Raw genomic sequence first — 22569 nt, forward strand, 5'->3', positions numbered from 1 at the left:
GAAGGATTTTCCTTTTCAATTTCAAAGCTGGTAATCCATCAGACAACAGTTTTTTCGCGCTGGCACCCAACCATACCAAAACCAATAGTAACAAATATAACATCAACAACAACAAAAGTACTGGGAAGTTTGTTCCCTGTTGATGAGCTGAAGTGGTGGAGTGACAGCGATTAAGACGGTTCGAGTGGAATTTCATTCAATAATCCTACAACCAAACAACAGCAACAAAAACCATGTATAAGCTCACCTTTTCGAAATTTTGTATGGAAGGTAGACGAAATAGCGTATAGTGCTAAGAAAGGGTGGAGATTTGATTCACTGATAAGTTTACAAAAGAAAGATATTCAAGATATATTTTTCTTAAGACTTTACTCTTCATAGCATTGTTTGAAAGCAGTAAGCAGTAGCAGTTCTTGAAATAATTGGAAGTATAGGGTTGATAAGACAATTGAAAATATGGACGTATAATACGTTGTATGAAAATTTCAAGTACCTGAAGTTTATTTAGAATCATACGATTGCTAAGAGTGATGCGTAAAACAAAAACTCGTTTCATGGTGAGGGGCACTGTGTTCCACCGACCACTTGTTATTAACTTTTCTAACGGTTGCCTTACGACATTTTAGCAATGCCCCTCTATCAAGATTTTCTAAATTAACCCTTCCCATTTGGGAAGTTCACTACAAGTGTTGGCTATCATGAAATTATTGTCTCCCCATTTTCTACCCAGAAGTTCCCATCTTTTTGTCCGATTAAGCATTGTTAACTCGAACGCTATCAGAACAACAAAAATTTTTCTTGAATACTATGAAATAAATATCTCGACACATTCAGTCTTTCGTTTAAAGTTATATGACCAATTCATAAAAGAGATCGCCCAAATTCTGTGGTCATACCTCCGTCTATGATCCTATATTTCGAACGGAACTCTACCTGTTAAATGGCTTCAAGACGACAGAGTTTTTTAGATCGGATGTTTTGGTGGCGTGAGACACTGTAAAGTATTAACATAAATGACTAGCGTGATGACCTGAGTTGATTAAACCATGTCAATCGGTCTAATCACTCCTTCAGGTTTTTAGATATTAATCTGAAATTTGGCACACGTGCTGCTCATTTGTCGGAATCGGTGATATGGAACCATTATAAGATATAGCTCCAATACAAACTGATCGATCAAAATCAACTAGTATGAAAAATTATCTGGGAACAAATTTTTCAGATCGGACTGGTTGATCAAAATCAATATAAAGACCTTTTTATACCCTTTTATGCTAAACATACATACACATAACGTCCTTAAATAGAAAGCTTAGTATTCATGTAAAGGAACATGATTTAAGCACACACTTCAGTATTGGTGTCGCTATAGTCTTAGTGGTGCTTTGCCCATTTAATACCATTATTTCCAGTGAAGTCTATATTCGTAATGAGTATTACATACCCGAAACAAAAAACTAACCTTTAAAAAAGTTTTCCATCTAAAATTTTATAAACCAAAGTTTTTTCTTATGTTTCTCAACATTTCCTCAACACTGTTTTCTCATAGTACGCCACACAGGGAGTATGAGCTCCAAAGAAAAACTTGTAGCTAAAAGCACCGCAAAGCGTATTTACGAGTCGCTATCTCAATTACCTCGCTTTTTATTGTTATTGCTAGCAATTTTATTTTATTTGTATGTAATCTATTCCCGAAGTCTTTTTCAATAGTTTCATTTGCCGCTTTTGGTTTTAGGCGCTTAAGCGTGGTACCGCTGCTATTCACTTGCTATCTGCGGCCCTTCCTACATGAATATTATGAGTATACGCCGAAATTGAGTTCTCGTTTTCCATTTAGTGGAGGCGACTTCACTTTTTCGATTGCTTATGCATTGATTTTGTCTGTTTCGGCTTTCGCTTTTGTTTGTTGGTCATTATTGTGTGCCCACAATAAGCCCTACGCGCACAGAGCTACTATTCAACTTCGCTGTGGCGGCGGGAATGGGCAATAAAAACGCATGAAAGCATCAAAATCGGAATTTAATTGATTTTAAATTACTTGCACTTTTCGTGTTTACGAAGAGGAAAAACAGATTTCATTTGAGTTCATTGCATTGATGATGATTTGATGGCGTTTCCTTAAGTGACTTGCGACAAAGAAACGGGGGAGATGAAAACGGAGAAGATATGTGAAGAAATAACGGTTTGGATTTCAGAGTTTTAGTTGACCTTTGAACTTTTAAAAGTAGTTTTTTACTTTTAACGATTTCTATGGCTTGAAGAAACCAGTACTTTTTCAAAAAAATTTTGGCATTCAGTAATAATACCATAATTTAAGTGCTTTACTTCGGAGTGGAGCTAATTATGCAAAGAAAGCAGATATATATTTACTTATAAGAGTATCGAATTCTAATAACGAGAAAACTAACGAATAGTGTGAAGAGAGACTACTTAGAAATCCTTAGTAGGGAGAGTTGGTAATAAAATAACAAATATATATATATATATACATATACAAAATATTCGAAAAAATTTTGGAAAGACATTATCGGACTCTGCTCACTATTTTGGAGTTTTGCTGAAGGGAATTTGCGAATTTTTATTAAATTAATATAACTGTCTGTTATTGTATCATTCTTATATTATAACAGTCTTAGCGATGTAACAAGTCAATTGTAAAGTCCCGGCCTGACACATAGATAGCGCTCCTACAATTTAATCCATATGATTTTTAGGTAGCCCTAACCTTCAAAGAGTTACTCTCTTTAAGAGTATGTGTATTAATTTGACATTTTGAGTGAAACAACTTATTTTATAGAGAAAAAATGAATAAAAAGGAATTTCGCGTATTGATAAAATATGGCCTTTTGAGCGAAAAAAAACAGTTGAAGCAAAAACTTGGCTTGGTGGCGACTTCTCGGATACCGCCTCAGAAAAATCAGCCAACAAGAATTGGTAAGCTAAGTTTAGAAGTGGTGAAATGATTAAGTACCGGGGACAGTGAAAGCAGTGGACGCCCAAAATATGTTCTTACCGACGAAAACATAAAAAAGGTTCACAAAACAATTCCATAAAATGAAGTTGTTCGAGGTAGCAGATACTCTAAAGATATCAACTGAATGTGTACTTCATATCAGTCACGAACACTTGGGTATGTGTAAGTTCTGTGCAAATTGGGTGCCGTGCGAACTAAGTTTTGACCAGAAACAACGACGAGTTGATTATTTGAAGCAGTGTTTGGAGATGTTTAAGCGTCATAAACTAAAGTTTTTGTGCCGATAAGTGACAATAAATAAATCATGGCTCCACCATTTCACTCCGCAGTTCAATCGACAGTCAACCACGTGGATTGCACACGATGAACCCGCTCCAAAGCATGAAAAAACGCAACAGACGGTTGGCAAGGTTGTGGCCTCTGTATTTATGATTTTTATGGATTACCTTAAAAAAAAGAGCCATCAACAGCGACTATTCATAGTATTACTGAACCGTTTGAAGAACGAAATCGCCGAAAAACGAACGATTTTGAAGAAAAGGGAAGTGCTGTTTCACAAAGACAAAGCATCGTGTCACAAGTCAGTAACAACGATGGGAAGAATTTATGAATTGGGCTTTGAATTGCTTCTGCATCCTCTGTATTATGCAGATGAGGCTCCCAGCGACTTTTGCTTATTCTAAGATCATAAAGTAATGCTCGCTGGGAAGAAATTTTCGTCCAATGAAGAGGTGATAGCCGAAACTCAGACTTATTTTGAAAAAGAGACAAATCGTGATAAAAAATTGTATTGAAAGGTAGGAGGGTGGTTATAATCAGTGCATAATCCTTAAGGGAAACTCTGTTGTATAGAAGAATAGAAAAAAATAATTTTGGCAAAAAACTGTGTTACATTATGTTAGGCCAAAAACTTTTCATTTGACCTATTAGACGAGTACATTAAAAATACTCTCTAAAATGTTCAGTTAAATCTGTCTGACAAATCGTGGGTATCATTTTGAAAAGGACAGTTTCGAAAACTCGTTTAAAGTTTCAGTTCTAAATAAATCAGTTTGAAAAATTTGAATTTTCTAAAATCCTCTTTTAGACATATTCTTCAATAATTAAACATTGAAACTAAAAAAAAATTATTTCCAGTTTTGGTACCTACTTGAGAGAACAAGTTTTGAGCAGTATCTTTAAAACATCGCGAAAAAATATGGTAACTAATTACAAAATAGCTAATGTCAGTAATATGTAGACCCGAAAGTAGAACAACATCATTACAATGCCCCTCTCTCTATTTGGTTTCCTATAACAAACTTTGAATCTCCGTCCGTGAGAGCGATAATCATCTAAATATTGATGTAATTTATCGACAACTACGTTCACTGACTTAGAAATTTCACACCGATCTCATACAATTTTAAATTATCAATATATATTAAATAATTTAATTAAATCAATATAGACTTACCGAACTTAATAATCATTCTTTTCACTACTTTTTATTTAATTTCAGGCTGCGACTGTCATCCTGTTGGCTCTACCGGCAAAACTTGCAATCATTTGAGCGGTCAGTGCCCTTGCAAAGAAGGCGTGACCGGACTGACGTGCAATCGCTGTGCGCGGGGTTATCAGCAAACACGCTCGCATGTGGCACCCTGTATAAGTAAGTAGATAAAAGAAAATAAAAATTAGTAAATATTTAAGTCAATATATGCAAACTAATATAAATTATTTTCAACCACAATAGAATTACCGTCCAAAGCGAATATGATACAAGCAGAGAGTGCGGTTAGCGAATACCGAGAACCCGCTGGACCCGATGACGAAATGAAAAAGTGTAAGTATAAAGCGCAAATAAACTAATTAACGATGAGGTGATATTAAAATAGTTTTGGGCATGCAGTGAAAAAAGGGTGACCGCAGTAATTTTGTGGAGTGGCGCCACAAAGTGTGCGAGCTAGTGTCAAAATAATGTCGAATAAGTTTCGCTGTGGCATTGCTGCGGTTTGAGTTTGCCAAATTTGCATTGTAATAATCAACTAACTGCTAAGGCAACCCTTTTTTCACTACTCACTCGCAGTTGCGGTGGGTTAGGTTGAATGCCAACAAATACACACGCACGAAATGAAATGTAATTTACACTTGTAATCAAATTTTCATAGCGAATTTAGTGCTTAGAGTGCATTTCACTTTAATGAAATTTGCCGAATTCCCAACGCGACAAACTAATTTCATTACAAGCACACACAAACATCCATACGAAACATATGTACATAGTTATACATGAGTCATTGTGCGGGCGTTTTGTTGGTGTCATGTGTTCATCGAACTGTCCGGCTCAGTGCATTGGAGTTTGAAATTTAATTAACTTTTATTTAATATTCAACAGATTGCGGCAAATGCAAGGCCAGCCCGAAAAAACTCAATTTGAATAAATTCTGCATGGAGGATTACGGTACGTATGAGTTACCTTGGCGCATTTGCTATTGTAGTTGTTGTTTTTGTTTTTGCCTATCGTTTTGTAATTTTCTAATGAATTTCATGCATGCATGCATTCATGCCCTTGGGCCATTACAATTTTAATTGTATTTATGCTGACTCCAACATTTCATTTTTCCACCTTTCTCTTTTCTCTTTTATTTTTTTCTTTGCAATTTCCCGCAATTGCAGCAATTTTAGCAAAAGTCATTGGGCATGACCGCGCTTCGCAGGACATCAATACGGAGAAATTTTCGATTGAACGACAAAATGAAATTTTCAAATACGAAATAAATATACAGACGATTTTCAAGCGCAACCCTTTGCAGGGCACAACGAGTTCGCTGCTGGGCAGGGGGCATATGATGTGGCTGGTGCCGCGCAAGAGCCTCGAATGCCAGTGCCCCAAAATTAAGTTGAACAAGTGAGTGTTGGAATTTTTATCACACAAATTATTACATATATACATATATATAGCAGCACAGGTAGCATTAGCTGTAGATATTGTGGCAAGCAATATCTTCTAGTTTTGGCCTATTTAGAAAGAAATAAATGCATAGCGTGATCGTCTTATAAAACTTTATTGCTTTGATTTAGTATATAATTAAGAAAACTCATTGTCAATAGTCAATGTTGTAATAAAATGATCATATTATTATATTATTACTTATATTACTTGATTAATTTTTATGTCCTGAAGAGATTTGTAAAATTTTCCCCAAACTACTTGCACTTAGGAAAGTCAATCTTGCCGCAATCATATGTGAATTTTTTAACGAACTATTTAGGAGCTCTCCCAACGATTTCTACTCGTAATATCGCACATGCTTCTTTCCAATATTGGAATGTGCGAAGTATAAAGTCATTATTCAACGTTTATCTATAGAATATATTGAATAACCGTTAGAGATTTTTTGACGAACTATAATTTAACGATTTCTACTCGTAATATCGCACATTTTCCTATTTTTATACAATTTATATTCTTCGGATAAGATTAATATTTATGGAAAGATTAATACTTAGTTAGTTTCAAGGCGTTCTTCTGTATTTTTTCGCGTTCCAATATAAAGAACATGAAACTGTCTACAAAAAACTATACTAGTTAACTGTGACATTTGTTTCAAGAGGCTGGGCCTCCCTGAGTGTTCAGTCGTTGGAACGAGACTCTTCGTTTGTTGATCATATGCTGACAGTAGCATTAAACACACTCCCTTAAAGTTCCAACGCAAAAATCGAAATGAAAAAAAAGTCTTATCTTCAGATAACATTTTATTCCATAATCTCATCCGCGAAATTCCAAAAAAGAAGAAATGAGTCGTTCAGCATAACTTGTCAGCGCTCCTTTACGATATAATCTGCACCGCATTATAAGAAAAAATTTTCGTCGGCAATTTGACTTGCTCTAGTTTCAAAACACCTAGTCTATATTAAAGAGTCGGTTAATTAACCGTACCGATAAGGAACACTTTTTAAGTAGTTAACTGTAAAACTCTCCAAAATTTCACTGATTATTTCCCCGTAGTGAGACAAGTTGTCTGAGCAAACTCTATATGTCGAAGAATATAATCAAATGCAATCGTCATATTCTCTATAAAAGTCTGCTTGTAAGTTAACCCGATAAGTCCCTTATCAGCTCTTCTATATAATAATTTTTTCAGAAGTATCTAAACAGATAGCACATTTCCGGTTTTAGCACGGTTTCCTATAAGCTGTTGCCATTTTAGCAGATAAGATCGTGTTGAACTTAGAATATCAGATGATTTGTGTTTTCAGTCCGAATTCCGTTTTATCCTATCTATTCTTAAAGCTATATGGAGGAAGGTGATATGAAAACATCTAAACACTTTATCCGCTACTGTCTGGTTTTCACTAGACTCAGGTTGAATCATCTTGCTAACCATACCTTATGCGAACCGCCTGAACCCTGATTACTCATAACCTGAACTTCTCAAACGCTCCACGAAATTTTTTTTTTTTCTATATTCACGCCGCATATTTTTTTATATTATTTTACTTTTCCATCGTTAAATTTACTACTTTAGTATTAGCGGGTGAAATTTTGTAATAAAAGGAATTCATTTTAAGAAAAAACGATTTGACACTTTATATCACAAACTAATTAAGCTGAGTTATAGATCTTGTTTATAAATCTAATATAACCTTAAAAATCTATATTATATTGTCGAAATCAAATATTATAAATGAACCATTTCTTTATCTCTTCCTCCCTTCCTACCACCTCATTTTCAGATCATATCTTATACTTGGACGTGATTCGGAGGCCGCACCCGGCTACTTGGCCATCGGACCCAGTTCGGTGGTGCTCGAATGGAAGGACGAGTGGTCCTTGCGCATGAAACGTTTCCAGCGGCGAGCGCGTAAATGTAGTTGAATCGAACCGGAAACGGAATATGTCAGAACGGATTTCAATTTCGTACATTTGGATCGATATCGTTTCTTGTATAAATTGTACAGTTTACTCAAATTTTTGACATTCTTCGGTATTATGCTATAAACAAATAACAACAAGAACTAATAAACAACAAACAAAAAAATAACAAAGAACGTAAGATACATACATACAAACATATAACGTAAAAAACAGAAACAACAACTATAACAAAATTATAATGAACACAATACATACATAAGCAAAGTCATATTTATGCAGCAAATAGGAAAAACACTCAAACATACACAGAGACACATACATACATATACATATGAATGGAGTATAAAAAGTATTAGCAAAATGTGAGACGAGCGGTGGAAGCGGCGGAGTGAATTCATTTAACTGCGGTGTAGCGAAAAAAAAATCGATTTAATAAATATGACTTTAATGATTTATAAACCTGATTAAGCTGATTGCGCACACATACATATATGCGTCTTTTTTTATATACCCTGAACATGGTTAAGTTTGCTATATATATACTTGCGTCAGTTCCACAGTTTTTGAGCTATCGCTCTGAAATTTTGCACACGTCCTTTTCTATGCAAGAAGCTACTCATTTTTTGAAGCCAGCAAAAGCGGGCTACTATAGCATATAGCTTCCATACAAACTGAACGATCAAAACCAAGTTCTTGTATGGAAAACTTTTTTATTTGTCAATATATCTTCTCGAAATTTTACATGGATGACTTTCCAAGACAATGGTACAATATACGAAAGAGTTATTCAGATCGGACTACAATATGATATAGCTGCCGTACAAACAACATGAAGCTTTTGTAAGGAATCTTTTATATATATGAAGGGTATTATGCTTCGGTGCAACCGAAGAGAACATTTTCCCTAGATTATATTAAATTTAAATCATTTTTAAATCTGGCATCACATTTTTGCATAAATCAGCGATTCTGAATGTTTTTGTGTACACTTTCAATGCATTAATTTTTCGCAAAACTATTTTCTTGCAGTTTTATTTTAATTTTATATTGCAAGTGCTGATAAACTGCCATAAAATATTTTTTTTTGCAATCCCTTATTATTTTTTTTGATTTTGCAATCTCGTATTTTTTCTCAATCACTTAATTGTGATTGATTTGTTTATTTGTCACAGCGCTCACCGGCCACTCGTGCGCGTTTAATGAGTTCGCTTAATTAAGCAAATAATCTTTGTGATTGCGACAGTTAATTTAAAAGCATATTATGCAATTTGCATACAGACACAGGTGTGTGTGTGTGGGTTCATGATAATCGTGCTCCACGCTTGCCAATCGCGTAGTTATTGGTTAGTTTTACTCTCCTTTTTTTTTGCTATTTTTGTTTTTGTAATATATAAATATTCATTTGAGCGTTGATTTTGCATGAGCACCGTGGCAGCTTGACAAAGTAGCTGCTGTTTAAGCGATTTAAATATTTAATTGCGTGGATAACAAGGTGTAAAAGTGTGGCTAATCAAATCAGTCAGTATTTCGAATTAATTTTTTAATATCGTGTGTTGATAATTAAAGTCATTCATTTCAATAGCAGCACCAGGCAGTGGACACCGTTAAAATGTGTCTCAAGAAATAATTTCAGTTATTAATTTTCATTAAAGGTACATGCTCTTAACGTCAGTTGGTGGAATTTGAGCATAGAAAAATTATTATTTTGCAATAATTTATCATATTAAGCGCCCAAAAACTCGATTTTCCTTATAGGAATTATTATTTTTTTAAATCGAAAATTTTGGGACTTGATTTTGCGTATTCGAAAAAAAAAAATTATCGGAGAAATCTTCCCTAACAGTGAGTGGATCATGAATTAAAAGATATTAATAGATTTTTTTTTTTTAATTTTAATAAAATTTTTCGAAATTTAACCTCCTTAAAATATATTCTAAAGACGATTCTTTGAAATTTTTTAAATTTTTCAATAAAACTTTTCAAAAGGTTAATTCCTAACAATTTCAAACAAAATTACAGATGTTTTTGATTTAAATATTTAATTCAAATTTTCGAAATTTAACTCCTAAGAAAAACTATCGAAAAAAATTTAGATTTTTTTCAGTAGTTTCTTTTGAAATTTGAAAATTTTTAAAGAAAATAGGACAATTTTACAATTTTTTTTAATTCTTTCAGTAAATCTTTTTTAAAAGTTTAACTCTTGAGACAAATTAAAAAAAAAACTTTTTGGTAGATTTTTTTTAATTGTCAATTAAAATTTTCGAAATTTAAACTTTTTAGATAAATTTCAAAAAAAAAAATTTATTAAATTTTTATATTTTTAATAAAAATTTTGAACGTTTAACTCTTAACAGTTTAAAACAAAAAAAAAAATACAAATATTTAGTTCACATTTTGGAAATTTATTTTAAGAAAGATTTTTTTTTTTTAATTTTTTTTACTATTTTTTTAATTTGGAAATTTTTCAAGGGAATAGGGTTGAGGAGTAAAAAAATTTAAAAAATCGACACATTTTAAAACAATCGCATATTTTTTAATTTTTTTCGTAAAAATTTTCAAAAACCTAACTTTTAAAAATTTCAAAACAAAATTTCTGATAGATTAGTTTTTTTTTTGTAATTTTCCAAAAAATTTTGAAATTGTAACTCCTTAGATAAAATTATATATAAATTTTTAATACAATTTTTTGTAAGTTTAACTCTTATCAATTTAAAAGAAAAGAATCTACAAACGTTTAGTACAAATTTTAGAAATTTAACTCTTAAAAAATTTAAAATTTCGAAAAATTTTCTTTTTGGATATTTCAAAATAGTTTCAATAATTTTTTTGAAAATTTAAAATTTTTCATGGAAAGTAGTAGTTGAGTAATATTTTCGCAAAATTTTTCAAAGATTTTAGAGACTTAGTGTGACACAAACAATCAAAATGGCCATTGACTATCACTGGAATTTTGAATGGCTTTCGATAATTTTTTTTTTTGGAATTCTCAGAACTTCAAAACCTTAATATATTCAAATAATGTGTAAAATCCATTTCACTTTAAAATTGAAACTACTCGAAAAGCGATTTCCGTATTTATAAATCAACAGCTGACATTCGAACATGAAACATGGAATAGAGAGCATAAAATCAAGACAAATAACCCAAACAATATATAAGATATATTTAACAGCGAAATCACAGAAATACATTTATAACAAATAACGACAGCTAAAAGCCAAATAACAAGTATAACAACAACAAAAGCTCAACAACAACAATTGAAATGTTAACTGTCAGCAAGCGTAGCCAATGTTGTGAATAGCCAAAGTGGGCGTCCAAACAGGCGACCGACCAACATGATTTACAGCATCACGGTCATGGTCACACGACTGACAGTTATACGCCGACATGCCCGATACATATTTATTTACATATAATATATACATTTACATATAAAAATATGTAAAGTAAATGGAGCAGTGGCACGTATGCTTGCGACTCGATATGAGCTGTGCGGCATCGACTTGAAATGCCACGAAATTTACGCCGAAATTCGAGAAATCGAGTGCAGCGGCAGCGTTCAACCAGCATTTACCGATTTCAGATAGCGGAAAATTGGAGCACACGCTTTTGGCATGCAGCAGAGGCTACTCTGTGTAACTCGCTTTGCCTGGTTTGGCTTGACTGGTTTAGCTTCGCTTTGTAGCTACAACAAAAGTTACTTAGATTTTTGGAATTTCTGCTGTAAAATTTTTATGTTATGTTGTTGATGTGTGATGTCGTGTGTTGCATGCGCGACCACCGAAAGCGTTTATTGTCATCTTAATTTACCAGCTCTTTAACATAATTGGGCTTAAGTTGTTGTTGTTTGTTACAATTTTAGTGTAGATGTTGTTTTTATTATTCTTATAAATGCATCTGTTAAGTGGCATTGTTGTAATACAATGAAAGTGATTTGTTGCCATGATTTTTGGTGTTATAATGGCATTATTTGCTGCGTAGGGAGTGTACATGGGGTTGCCACAGCATACAAATTTTGCCACAGCACACAAATTTTTTAAACGATTTTATTATTTAATGAACTTAAAGTCCAATAATCTAAAATACAAAATCGTAGGAACCTAAATTCTATGATTCTATGTTTTCCATGTTATGTTTAGGTTAAAAAATTAGAGGAATGAAACTGAACTGGAATGGTATTGTAAAGGAATAAATCTCACCAATAATATCAAAATATAAATTCTATGTTTCTATGTCCTCCATGTTAAGAATGAATTTATGGTTAATCAGTCTGAAATTGAACTGGAATAGTCCTGCAAAGAAACAAAGCTCAAATATTCCGAGAATACTTTAAAATATGTAAAATATAAATTCTATGTTTCTATGTTTTTAACCTTAAGAATGAAAAAAAAAATTGTGGTAGGCCTTGATAGGCCATGCCTGAATCTGGTAATATAAGCTTTGTTTTTAAGAAATAAACTGCGTGAAGTCTTGAAATTAGAAAGCTCTTTCTAGACCTGGTATTCATAAAACAAAATTTTACTACCAAATATACAGTTTTAGTGTTTATGATTAGTCGAAGCGCAACACCTAAGACTTTTTATGAATACTGTACTCAAAATTGCCGAGTCTCGACTGCTCAAGAGCAGTGCTGCTAATTTTCTTTAATTAATTCTATTAATGTGTTTTCAAAAATGTTTCTATTCGCTTATTAACCAACAAATAAATTTGAAAAATAAACAGGTGTGGCAGACCTCAATAGAAGAAATAATCTTTCAACTGGAAGTTTGTAAAGTTTAGTTCATTGAAGCTTGAAAGTATATAATGTTAGAAAATATTTTATCAAATTTGCATTCATTATTCACTTTTGAAATGTCCATAAACTCTGAAACTTTTTTATAAACAAGTGAAAGTATAAAAAATTGAATTTAGTGAAAAATAATTTTCAATATTTTATTCGTTGTAATGGCAACCCAGTTTACTCTAGTTTCACTACAACATATGTATCTCTTTCATAAATATTACACACCCAGGCATTCTCCTTCGAAAAAGTCATTCAAATATTTGAAGTTGATTTATACAATGCGCGCGAATTCGATATGCGACAATTAGCATAATTTATGTTTCAATTGAGTCGATTTGACATTCGCTTTGACAGTTGTGGCAACTGTAGCGCTTTGTGCTGCAACAAATGCATCAATAACAATTCCGCTTACAATATATTGTCAAGTGGTGAATTGCAATATATTTTATTTACACCTTTGTAATGAGACACGAGTTGCAATAAGAGCTTATCTCATACACTCATCTAGCATTGTCGACAAAATGTCAAAGTTATGCAAAGGTGTGCTTGAGATATGCGCCATTTTCATAAGTGTGTTAATTAGATACCAATTTGGAAATGAAAAAACATATTAACATTTTTCAACACAAGTTAACAGCTTGTTGCATAACTCAAAGTCGTTTTAATTTGATATATCAATGAAACAAATCGATGTGGCTGTAGTTTTTGACATATTTCAAACGCTTGCAATTCAATCTAAGTTAAGTTGAGTGAGTGTGTAAAGTGGTGGCAGTGTAAGCATAAATTAACGCATATTTATGTGGAAATAAAAATTATTTTCAATTTATCTAGTGTAGTAGGTGTAGAGCTTAAAATAGCAGACATGACTTCATCTAGTTGTTATTGATCTATACTGAGCTGTTTGTATATATCAGTTTTTTTTTCTACACGGCTTTTAGAATTACAACTATGCACTGGAATTTGCCAAACAGCGCCAAGGTTGATGCATTCAAATCAATTTTTCACGGCTTTAATCCGAAATATTATGAAAATTCCATAAATTTAATTTACATACACATTTTTAGCATTTTCAATTTTTTTTTTTCAAAGTTTACAATCTAAGTCTTCGGCTCTTAAAAAAAAACTAGAAAATAAGCACTGTTTTTTAAATTTGGCTCAAAAATACTGTGTTGGCATTGTCTCTATTCCGAGTAATCCGTTTACAATTATACATCGCGCAGCATACGTAAAAAACAATACTATTTTCAGGATTCATTCAAGTGCTAAAAAATTCTTGGATAGAACTTTTGGTATGAATAGATGAAAGTAATTCCGAACGAAATCTGTGCAAAGTCAGTTGAAAGATACAATATTATGCAATTTTACTTGTTTTCCTTGAAAGAAATTTATAACATATGCCTTTTCCTTAAATCTATGCCGCTATTCCAAAATATCTTGATATCTTAGTAGAGAAGGCCTTGTACTTTAGCGGAAGCTTGTTTCTAAATGTCGTTCAACGATCCATAATTTTGTAGACCAATTTTGTTGAGCCAATTAGTCTAAGCCCTGAATATGACATACGTATTTCTTGAACAAAGCTGGCCTGACTGGCTCTGCTTTATGTGGACGCTGATTTCAAAGTAGTATATTTTTATGGTATATCTGCTAGCCTCTAAAAAAACCTCTTCGTCCGATCAAAGTTTAAACAACAGATTGGGATGAAAACTAGGTACGGGTTTTTCATTCTTCTTGCTTAAATACTTTGAAAAATGCGAATAACACATAGCTAGAGAAATAGAGAAGAGCTTGCTTTGCAAGTTTCGAATATCTGGTATACTATTTTTGTTTTAAGAGGCACACCTAGTGTGGCAGCCTAAGAAAAATGTTTAAGTATTAAAAAACCCACTGCATCAATTGTTTAAAAATATGAAGAGTATAATTTAAGAATACACCAAAAAATTTCTAAACAAAAAAATTATGAAATATTTTGCAAGTTACACGCAATCTCTGACGGAGTTAAAAAAATTACCTTTAAGATGGCAGTGTTTTCGACATTGTCCTTCAAAAAAAACTTTACTCTTGCATATAAGATTTTGTCCATACAATGATTTAAGAAAAAAAAGTCGAGAATTGATAATTTTGAAAAAAACAGGTGGATTTACCAAACTTTTGATCATTTTTGATGTTTGGATAGATAGAAGTACACATATTTAAAGCAACATGCAGAAAAAAATTTAAAAGTATTTGTCTAATTAATTACTTTCGAAAAATGCTATTTCAAGAAAACCTCATTTGAAGATAAACTGATTGCCTGCATAGACCATTGATGGCTACATAATTAGTGCGAAATTTCGAAAAAAAAAATTCTTTAATAAATCGATAGTCTTCAAACATTGAATTTTAAAGGCAAATATAAAAAAATTGTTTTGTTTCACACTCTGTGTTCTTCATAAATGTTTCGAAAAATTATTTTTGGTAATAAATAATCACCAAAAAATAAACTAAAATTTTTTGGACACCAATAAACACAGATTTTATGAAAGTAAGTACTCATACTTTCATCTAGCATTGCAAAGTTTTTCAAGAACAGAGAAAATTAGTTTTTAGGGGAAGCGCTTATAGAAGTTGCTGACATTATCTTATGCATACTTTGCCCAGCACATTGTTACATGTGCCTAACTGCCTTGAAATGAAATTCAAATCATTCGAGAAAAATACCAACACCTTCAACTAGGAATTTTGCGTTGAAACCGAAATTGTCAAAAAATTGTTTGATCCATGCTTATTTATTTAAAAGTTTGCTCAGAGAAAGAGAGACAAGTAAGTTATTTAAATAATGGTTCTATGAACAACAACGAACATAATCGAACATAACTATATTTCAAGCCCAACTCTCCAACACTTGCCTGACGACTTTCAAGCAACATACCCTTCACTCTTTTAATAATTTCATCAGTTGAAGAGGTTGGAGGTCGTCCAGAACAAGGTATGTGTTCAACGATCCTTCGACCGTCTTTGAAGGCTATGTACCACTCGTAGGCTTGTGTTGCCAGATCGCGTTGGTATTTAGCATAGCAATTAAGGACAGTTCTACCAACTTAGCAAAATACATTTTTTTGAAACATCATTTACCCGGGGAATCTAATTATAATTATCGGGTGCTTTTCTGTCATAATTCAAGTTAATTTTTTGACCAGTGCTCTTGCTAACTACTCCATTTACAACAGTAGGCTCAGGATCGCCTGACCGCTATCGGCCACATTTAAGGCAATATTAAACCTATGGCAGCACAATAAATTGCTATGATTTTCATCTCGTCGGACAACAAAACAATAAAGATATCAAGTATTTGTCTGGACAGTAGCTTTTCGGACGACGACTTGGGACTTAGAATCAAACTATTTAGTTACAAGGAAGGTACTATATTTTTAAACAAGCTGACTTCACTGTGGGATTATAATATGCAGGAAAATACCATATACTACCTCTTTAAAGATATCAGCCACAATTATTTTGCTTTAAAAATTATTAAAATTTAAATTTTTTGCCAGCCAACCGGCAAAGAGACGCAATAAATATATATAATTTGCTAGCAACATGCACACACACTTATCTTTTTACGTATGCACATATACACATGCATAAGTACTTGATAAAGTTACACGCTATTTTTGCAATTTATTAAATGTAATTATAGCATTTAGTTGCCATTTAAAACAGACAAACGTATTTATTACAAAAAAACAACAACAGTAAAGACAAAAAATAACAAAAACAAATAATAAAATTATAAAACCAAAAAAAGTTGTAAAAAACTGCAAATGAATAAAATTAAAAATGCATTAAGTTAATTTCGCTACCGTTATTTCCTGCCGACCCGCACCGCACCGCACCATTGTTGTTGGCACCTGCTTGAGTCGCAACATTTCGTGTACGCGCAATTCCAACTGTCAGCGGCATACGCCATGGCAGCAATAACACACATGCCCGTACATAGATATATATACATATATACATATATGTATGTATATATGTGTGTATGTAGTGGCATATAAATTTATGCAACAAATAGAGCACTCACGCATACAAATGCACAGTTGTTACAAATTTATTGTGTCTACATTTATTAATAAGTGCCATGAAAGCAAGAAAAAAACATACGCAATAACAAATAAAAAATGCAAAAAACAACAATAAAATGGTACAACAACAATAAAAGCGCATACAAAATCCATTGTAACACGAAAACGCGTGTTACTCATCGGTGGCATGTCGGCACTCGGTGCGATTTTTATTCGATTTATTATCGTTGACTGTATTCTGTGTAGTTGCTATTGTTGTTGGAAGCGTATTTGTGGTTAATGTGGCTACTCGTTGGGAAAATGCCATTTGCACACTTTTTTCAAGTGTTCTCGTACATGTTTGTATGTGTATATGTATTTTTCAACATATGTGTATATGTGTCCGCCTCTGACAGCTGCTGATGTGACAGCTGGGGCTGCGCAAATGAAATTAATAACTTTAACTGACAGCAGACAATGCCACACGGTTGCCAGATCAAATGTTGCACTCGCATGTTGTGCGTGGCATACATATGCATGCATGTGTGTGTGTATGTGAGTGCAATTTGCCAGTGTCACGATGTCGAGATTTATTACAATTCAATTTTCAAGCAACTTCCTGTTGCCAGATCGATTGGTTAATTTTATTAAGAAATACAGAGATATCTGTCGCAAATTATAACTATTTGCCAGAATTCATCGTCTCTAAGTGCTTTTGGTTTTATACCTCACAAATTAACCAGAATTCTAACTTAAATATTTGCAATGAGTTTTCTCTTCATTTGAGGATGTTAGCCTTATGTTCTTCATATTTTGTTGAAAAATACCTAATTTTTGACATTAGAGGACCTGATTTTCATTCTTTAATATACAGATATATATTGAGTATATTTTGAAAATTACTGTCTCTAAGTGAACAAAATCTAAAAACCAAATTAAGGATTATAAATAATGTCGAAGAAGCTCTTTACGTACATGAAGTTTATGAAATTATAAGGTTTAACACAAATTCATATATTTTTTTAGCATACCTTTAGGATTTCAAATGTATAACTTCTCTAATCTGCGAAACTACAGCAAGGGAAGAAAACATAATTGAAATAAAGACATGAAGCTTCGGAATATTTCGAAGAAAAATTTCTTTAACAGAGCTAAACTTTTTAATCCGAACAAGTTCATATACTCTGTAGCATACCTTTAGGGTTTCAAATCTTAAACTTCTCTGAACTCCGCAACTGCAGGAGGGGAAGAAAACATAATTGATACATATATAGTATATATACATTTTAGTAAATGAAATTTCTTAATATTTCAAAAAAAACTTCTTTAACAGAATTAAAATTTTAACTTTTTAAACCGAACAGCAAGGTTTAGGCTGCGGGTACGGAAGGCTGCCTACCGTTTGACGAAGTGTTCAGTGCTTACAAAAGTGTACATATATTGATAAAATTACCAAATTTTAACACAAGTTCATATATAATATAACATAATTTTAGGGTTTCACTCCGAAGCGCTTCGAAACTACAGGAAGGAGAGAAAAATAACCCACATAAAAAAATTTTTAAAAATAATGGTAAAAGCATTTCGAAACATATCCTCTCAAGACAAAATTTGTTTAACAGAACTGAAAATATATATTTTTTAATACGACTATCAATCTTGTTGAAATGCATATTAACAAAAAATAATAAAATTTAGTGTGACTTTAATATACCTTAAATTACTATAAAACCGACATACAAGGTGCGCCATCAAGTGGCTACTTTATTGGCCAAATAAGAAGAAGTAAAGTTCCATAAGTCTTTCACAAATCTTCGCTTGTGTATTTGACAGCTTCGATTTCAACACGAAACTATGTCTAGAGTTTGGCAATGAGCCGAAAGCATGCCTTGAATATGGCAATGAGACGAGTATTACTTGCCTTTGCTTAACTTTTTAAATAATCGGACAAAAATGAGTCAGAAGGTTGCCATTCCACAGTGAATTTGAAGTTTCAACTTATGTTGAAAGAAATTCATATCCAATTTCAAAATGCGACACAAAGTGGTCCTTCTGAGGCAACAATTTGTGAAACACGGTGATCTTTGATCTTATGACTTTTGTCTATTTAGGCAGCACACACGCCCACAACGACTGTCAATTCACGCGAGTATTTTGGTTGTTAATGAACAGTATAGTAATGATCTCTTATCTATTTCAAACTATGAATACATACTGACTGTTAGTCAGTCAACCTCGAACAAAAGTTTTCAAAAAATTCGAGATTACTTGGAGTTTAAGTAAAAATCAATTTTTGGTCAAAATTGTATATAAATATTAAATACTAGCAGGCATCGTAAATTTGACCAACAAGCTTAATCAGTTGGAAACATAAATATTAAATACTAGCAGATCACTCCACTTACCCGCCCACTTGAGGGAAGAGGACCTCATGCAAACGATGAGATGTGGACATCGATCTTTTAATATTATTTATATTTAACTCTGGCTTCGTAGGTAGCCAACTGAAAGATTTTTTTTAATGATATTGGCTCCACCATTGTCCAATGGTGCCTACAACGCATATTATGTTGCGACCACGCGACTTTTTTAAAATACTACATTTTTAAATTCGTGATATCTTTTGAATGGTATGTCGGAATCGAATAACATCATAATAATTTTGTTCCTTGATACATAGTATTCGCACCGCGCGCTATGTAAGGAATTTTTCAGGTAATTCAGGTAATTTTTACCTGAATGAGTTATAGTCCCCAAGCCTTTTTCGAAATATAGTACAGCTTATGTTCGCCGGAGAGAGTGTAGCTTCCCAACGCTGTAATAATTTTTCAAATTCGTCAAGTACTAGCTTCGCAGTCAAGCCAACAATGAAATTTTTTCTTTATGCGATTTAAAAGATAGGTCACCCTGTATTTTTTTAAATATTTGCATAAACTAATAAATATATAATACCGCAACAGTTTTTTATGAGCGCAAATTTTAAATCACCATTACGCAACGCTAATATCTAATGACTTTACATAATGGACCGCCTTTTTTTGCTAACCACTTTTTATCAGCGCCACACACGCTTGCAACTATTAAAATTTAATCCATGACGCAACAACTTTGATGGCAAAATGGTTAATTTTTTATAAAACGAAAGTGGAAAAACCAATTGAAATGAAATGGCTGGAAAAATTAGTGAAAATTATTAAAGTCATGCAAATGAATAGCGCTGCTTAATTTATGGCGTTTGAATTGAATTTTTTTGTTATATAAAAATAATATATTTTTAATTTTTTGAATATCGCTTAGTTTTTCATTTTCCAAGCACATTTGCACTAATTTCAATGTGTTTATTTTCTTTCATGTTTATTTGTGAAATTCAATAAATTTGCAATTCTTTTTATTTTAATGACTCGACTGCGCGTGGAATTAAAAGTTTTGAATTAATTTGCGGCGTTTCTAATTAGTGGTCAATGCCAAATGAGTTATTTACATTATATCTGTGTATATGTGTGTACTGCCGTTACAAATTGAGTTTATAAATAAACAACTAGTGTATTAAAAATATAGAAAAAAATATATAAAAAATAACAAAATAAAATTAACAACAAATATAAAGCAGCAAACGAAATAGCGTTCATGTATCGAGAGAAAGAGAGAGTAGACAAAAATGTGTAGAGACTCATTAGAAACACATACAAAGAAAAATAAATAAGCAGAAAACGAAACACAAATCCATAACTGACATACAACTTCCGTTTCCGTTAAAACAACTGTAACTCGAATATGTTATTTAGTAGTTATTTAATAAATATATTTTAATTAAAATAAATGCAATTAATTGCTGTAGTGAAAGGAAGAGGCCCGAGTGAGAAGAGAGGAAGTAGAGAAGAGGAAAGTATGTAGGAAAACGCGGTAAGAGCGAAGTAAGAAGAGTAAAAAGCATAAGAAATAGAGCAGCAGAGCGAGCTAAAGAAGTTGAAATCAAATAATAGAACTAGTTGCATAGTAAAAGCAGCACTGTCGAGCAAAATTCTGAAATTTTGAAATTTTCAAATTTAAAATTTTTTGCACAGAAACAAAAAAACAATTTTCTGTGAAAATAAAACTATTTTGACGTGCTTTAAATGTATGAAAAGCTTACTTTTATAAAATTAAAAAAAAAATATTATCTTCAAAAATTTTATATTCAACAATTTTTTTATTTTGAGATTTTAGTTTAATTTTTTAAATGAATGTTATGTTTTTTTAGTTAAATTTTTATTTCAATTTTTTAACATTTTCATTTTTATTTTTTAAAATTTTTTATATGTAATTTTTAATTTAAGAATATATATTATAATTTTTGCAACAAAAAATATTTCAATTAAAAGCAGCTGGTTTATTTATTGTTTTAATTTTTAATGCAATATTTCTTGTGTACATTATTTATTATTTTATTTATTTTTTATTTTATTATATTTTTTTAATTTTGAACCAAAAAAAACGTGTAAAGAATAAGTATTTTCAATATTTAATTAGAAATTTAATTAATATTCGCTTTTTGGCAATTTATAGAATACAATTTTTTGTGCAAAAAATATTTTTTTTCCTTTTTCAAAAATTTAATAACAAAAAATATATATTACAAAAATTGTATATTTATTAATTCTTTTTATTTGGAAATTTTAATATTATTATTTTTAATTTTAATTTAATGTTTTAATAATTAATAATTTCAATATTTGCATATATATTTTTGAATTTTTTATATAAAAATGTTAAAATGAATAAAATTTTAAAATAAGTAAGCATTATATTTTACATAGTTTAGCAAAAAAATGTGTTCAAAAATTTAATATACTTCTTTTAAAAAAAGCTAGTTTCTATACAATTTGTATGAAAAAATGTAAATTTAATATTAATTTTTTAAAATTATCTATTATTTTACTGGTTTTTTGTCAGTTTATATACAATTTTATTGTTATTATTATTTTAATATTTCTTTATTTAAAACTTTTTTTTTAATACTTATTTATTTAAATTTTTTTTATTTTTTTATTTCTTTATTAAACATTTTTTTTTAAACCTATTTACTTACTTTATTTTTTTTTTTAATATTTAGTTTATTTAAAATTTTTTAAAAATATTTATATTTTAATACTTATATACTTAAAAGTTTATTTTTTCAATATTTATTTTACTTAAAATCTTATATATATACATACATATGTATATATTTTTTTTTGAAAAATTTGCATTTTAAAGCATTTCAAAATAATTTTATTTAAAGCAAATTTCGATAATTTCATATTTTTCAAAAATTTCCTGAATGACAACTCGTGCAACTGCTGCTGATAAGTGATATTTATTAATTTAATTAATATTTAAATTAAACTTAGTATCTGCATTGTAAATCTGTTTTGCCATTTTGTAACTAACTTGTAATAAATTTATGTTTAAGCAGAAAACTAGACATATACATACACATATGCACATATATTTAATAAATAAGTTGAAAATGTAGTAAACAAATATATATTATACAACTACAACAGCAACACCTACACACAACAGAACATAAGTTTAAGTGTAAACTTAAGAAACATAAAATTTTAAAATCAAAAATTTTAAAATAATAATAAAAAATCATTATAATGGAAAAGAATAATTAAAAAAACAATAAATGAATCATTAAACTAAAAAAACTAAAAAATAATACGTGGAAGATGAAATAAATACTGTTAATAAAACATAAAGAACAAAATTATAAAAGAAGTTATTTACCACAAGAAATTTTGGTTAAAAAAAAATATTAAAAAATTTTAATATAAAAAATTTTTATTTTAATTATTGAAAACATTAAAAATTTTTTTTTGAATTTAAATGCTTAATTAAAAAATTTCTTCAATCACATTTTATTAAAAAAAAGTCTGTAATT

General features: G+C 31.0%; 1 protein-coding gene and 1 long non-coding RNA gene across 4 annotated transcripts in view; one reads left to right on the forward strand and one right to left on the reverse strand.

The window, feature by feature from the left end:
• Positions 1-8321, forward strand: part of LOC126758616 (netrin-B) — a 238419-nt gene extending 230098 nt beyond the window's left edge. The window contains exons 3-7 of the mRNA XM_050472959.1: positions 4476-4625; positions 4710-4799; positions 5352-5417; positions 5633-5864; positions 7694-8321. Coding sequence (XP_050328916.1) covers positions 4476-4625; positions 4710-4799; positions 5352-5417; positions 5633-5864; positions 7694-7835 — 680 coding nt within the window. The 3' untranslated portion in view covers positions 7836-8321. The remainder of the gene's footprint in view (positions 1-4475; positions 4626-4709; positions 4800-5351; positions 5418-5632; positions 5865-7693) is intronic.
• LOC126758626 (uncharacterized) overlaps positions 1-22569 on the reverse strand; it is a 237543-nt gene that overhangs the window by 57152 nt on the left and 157822 nt on the right. For all 3 annotated transcript variants that reach the window (XR_007666862.1, XR_007666863.1, XR_007666861.1), the window contains one exon: positions 4431-4617. This is a non-coding gene — a long non-coding RNA (uncharacterized LOC126758626). The remainder of the gene's footprint in view (positions 1-4430; positions 4618-22569) is intronic.

The sequence above is a fragment of the Bactrocera neohumeralis genome, chromosome 5 (assembly GCF_024586455.1).
Source record: "Bactrocera neohumeralis isolate Rockhampton chromosome 5, APGP_CSIRO_Bneo_wtdbg2-racon-allhic-juicebox.fasta_v2, whole genome shotgun sequence".
NCBI classification, from domain to species: Eukaryota; Metazoa; Arthropoda; class Insecta; order Diptera; family Tephritidae; genus Bactrocera; species Bactrocera neohumeralis.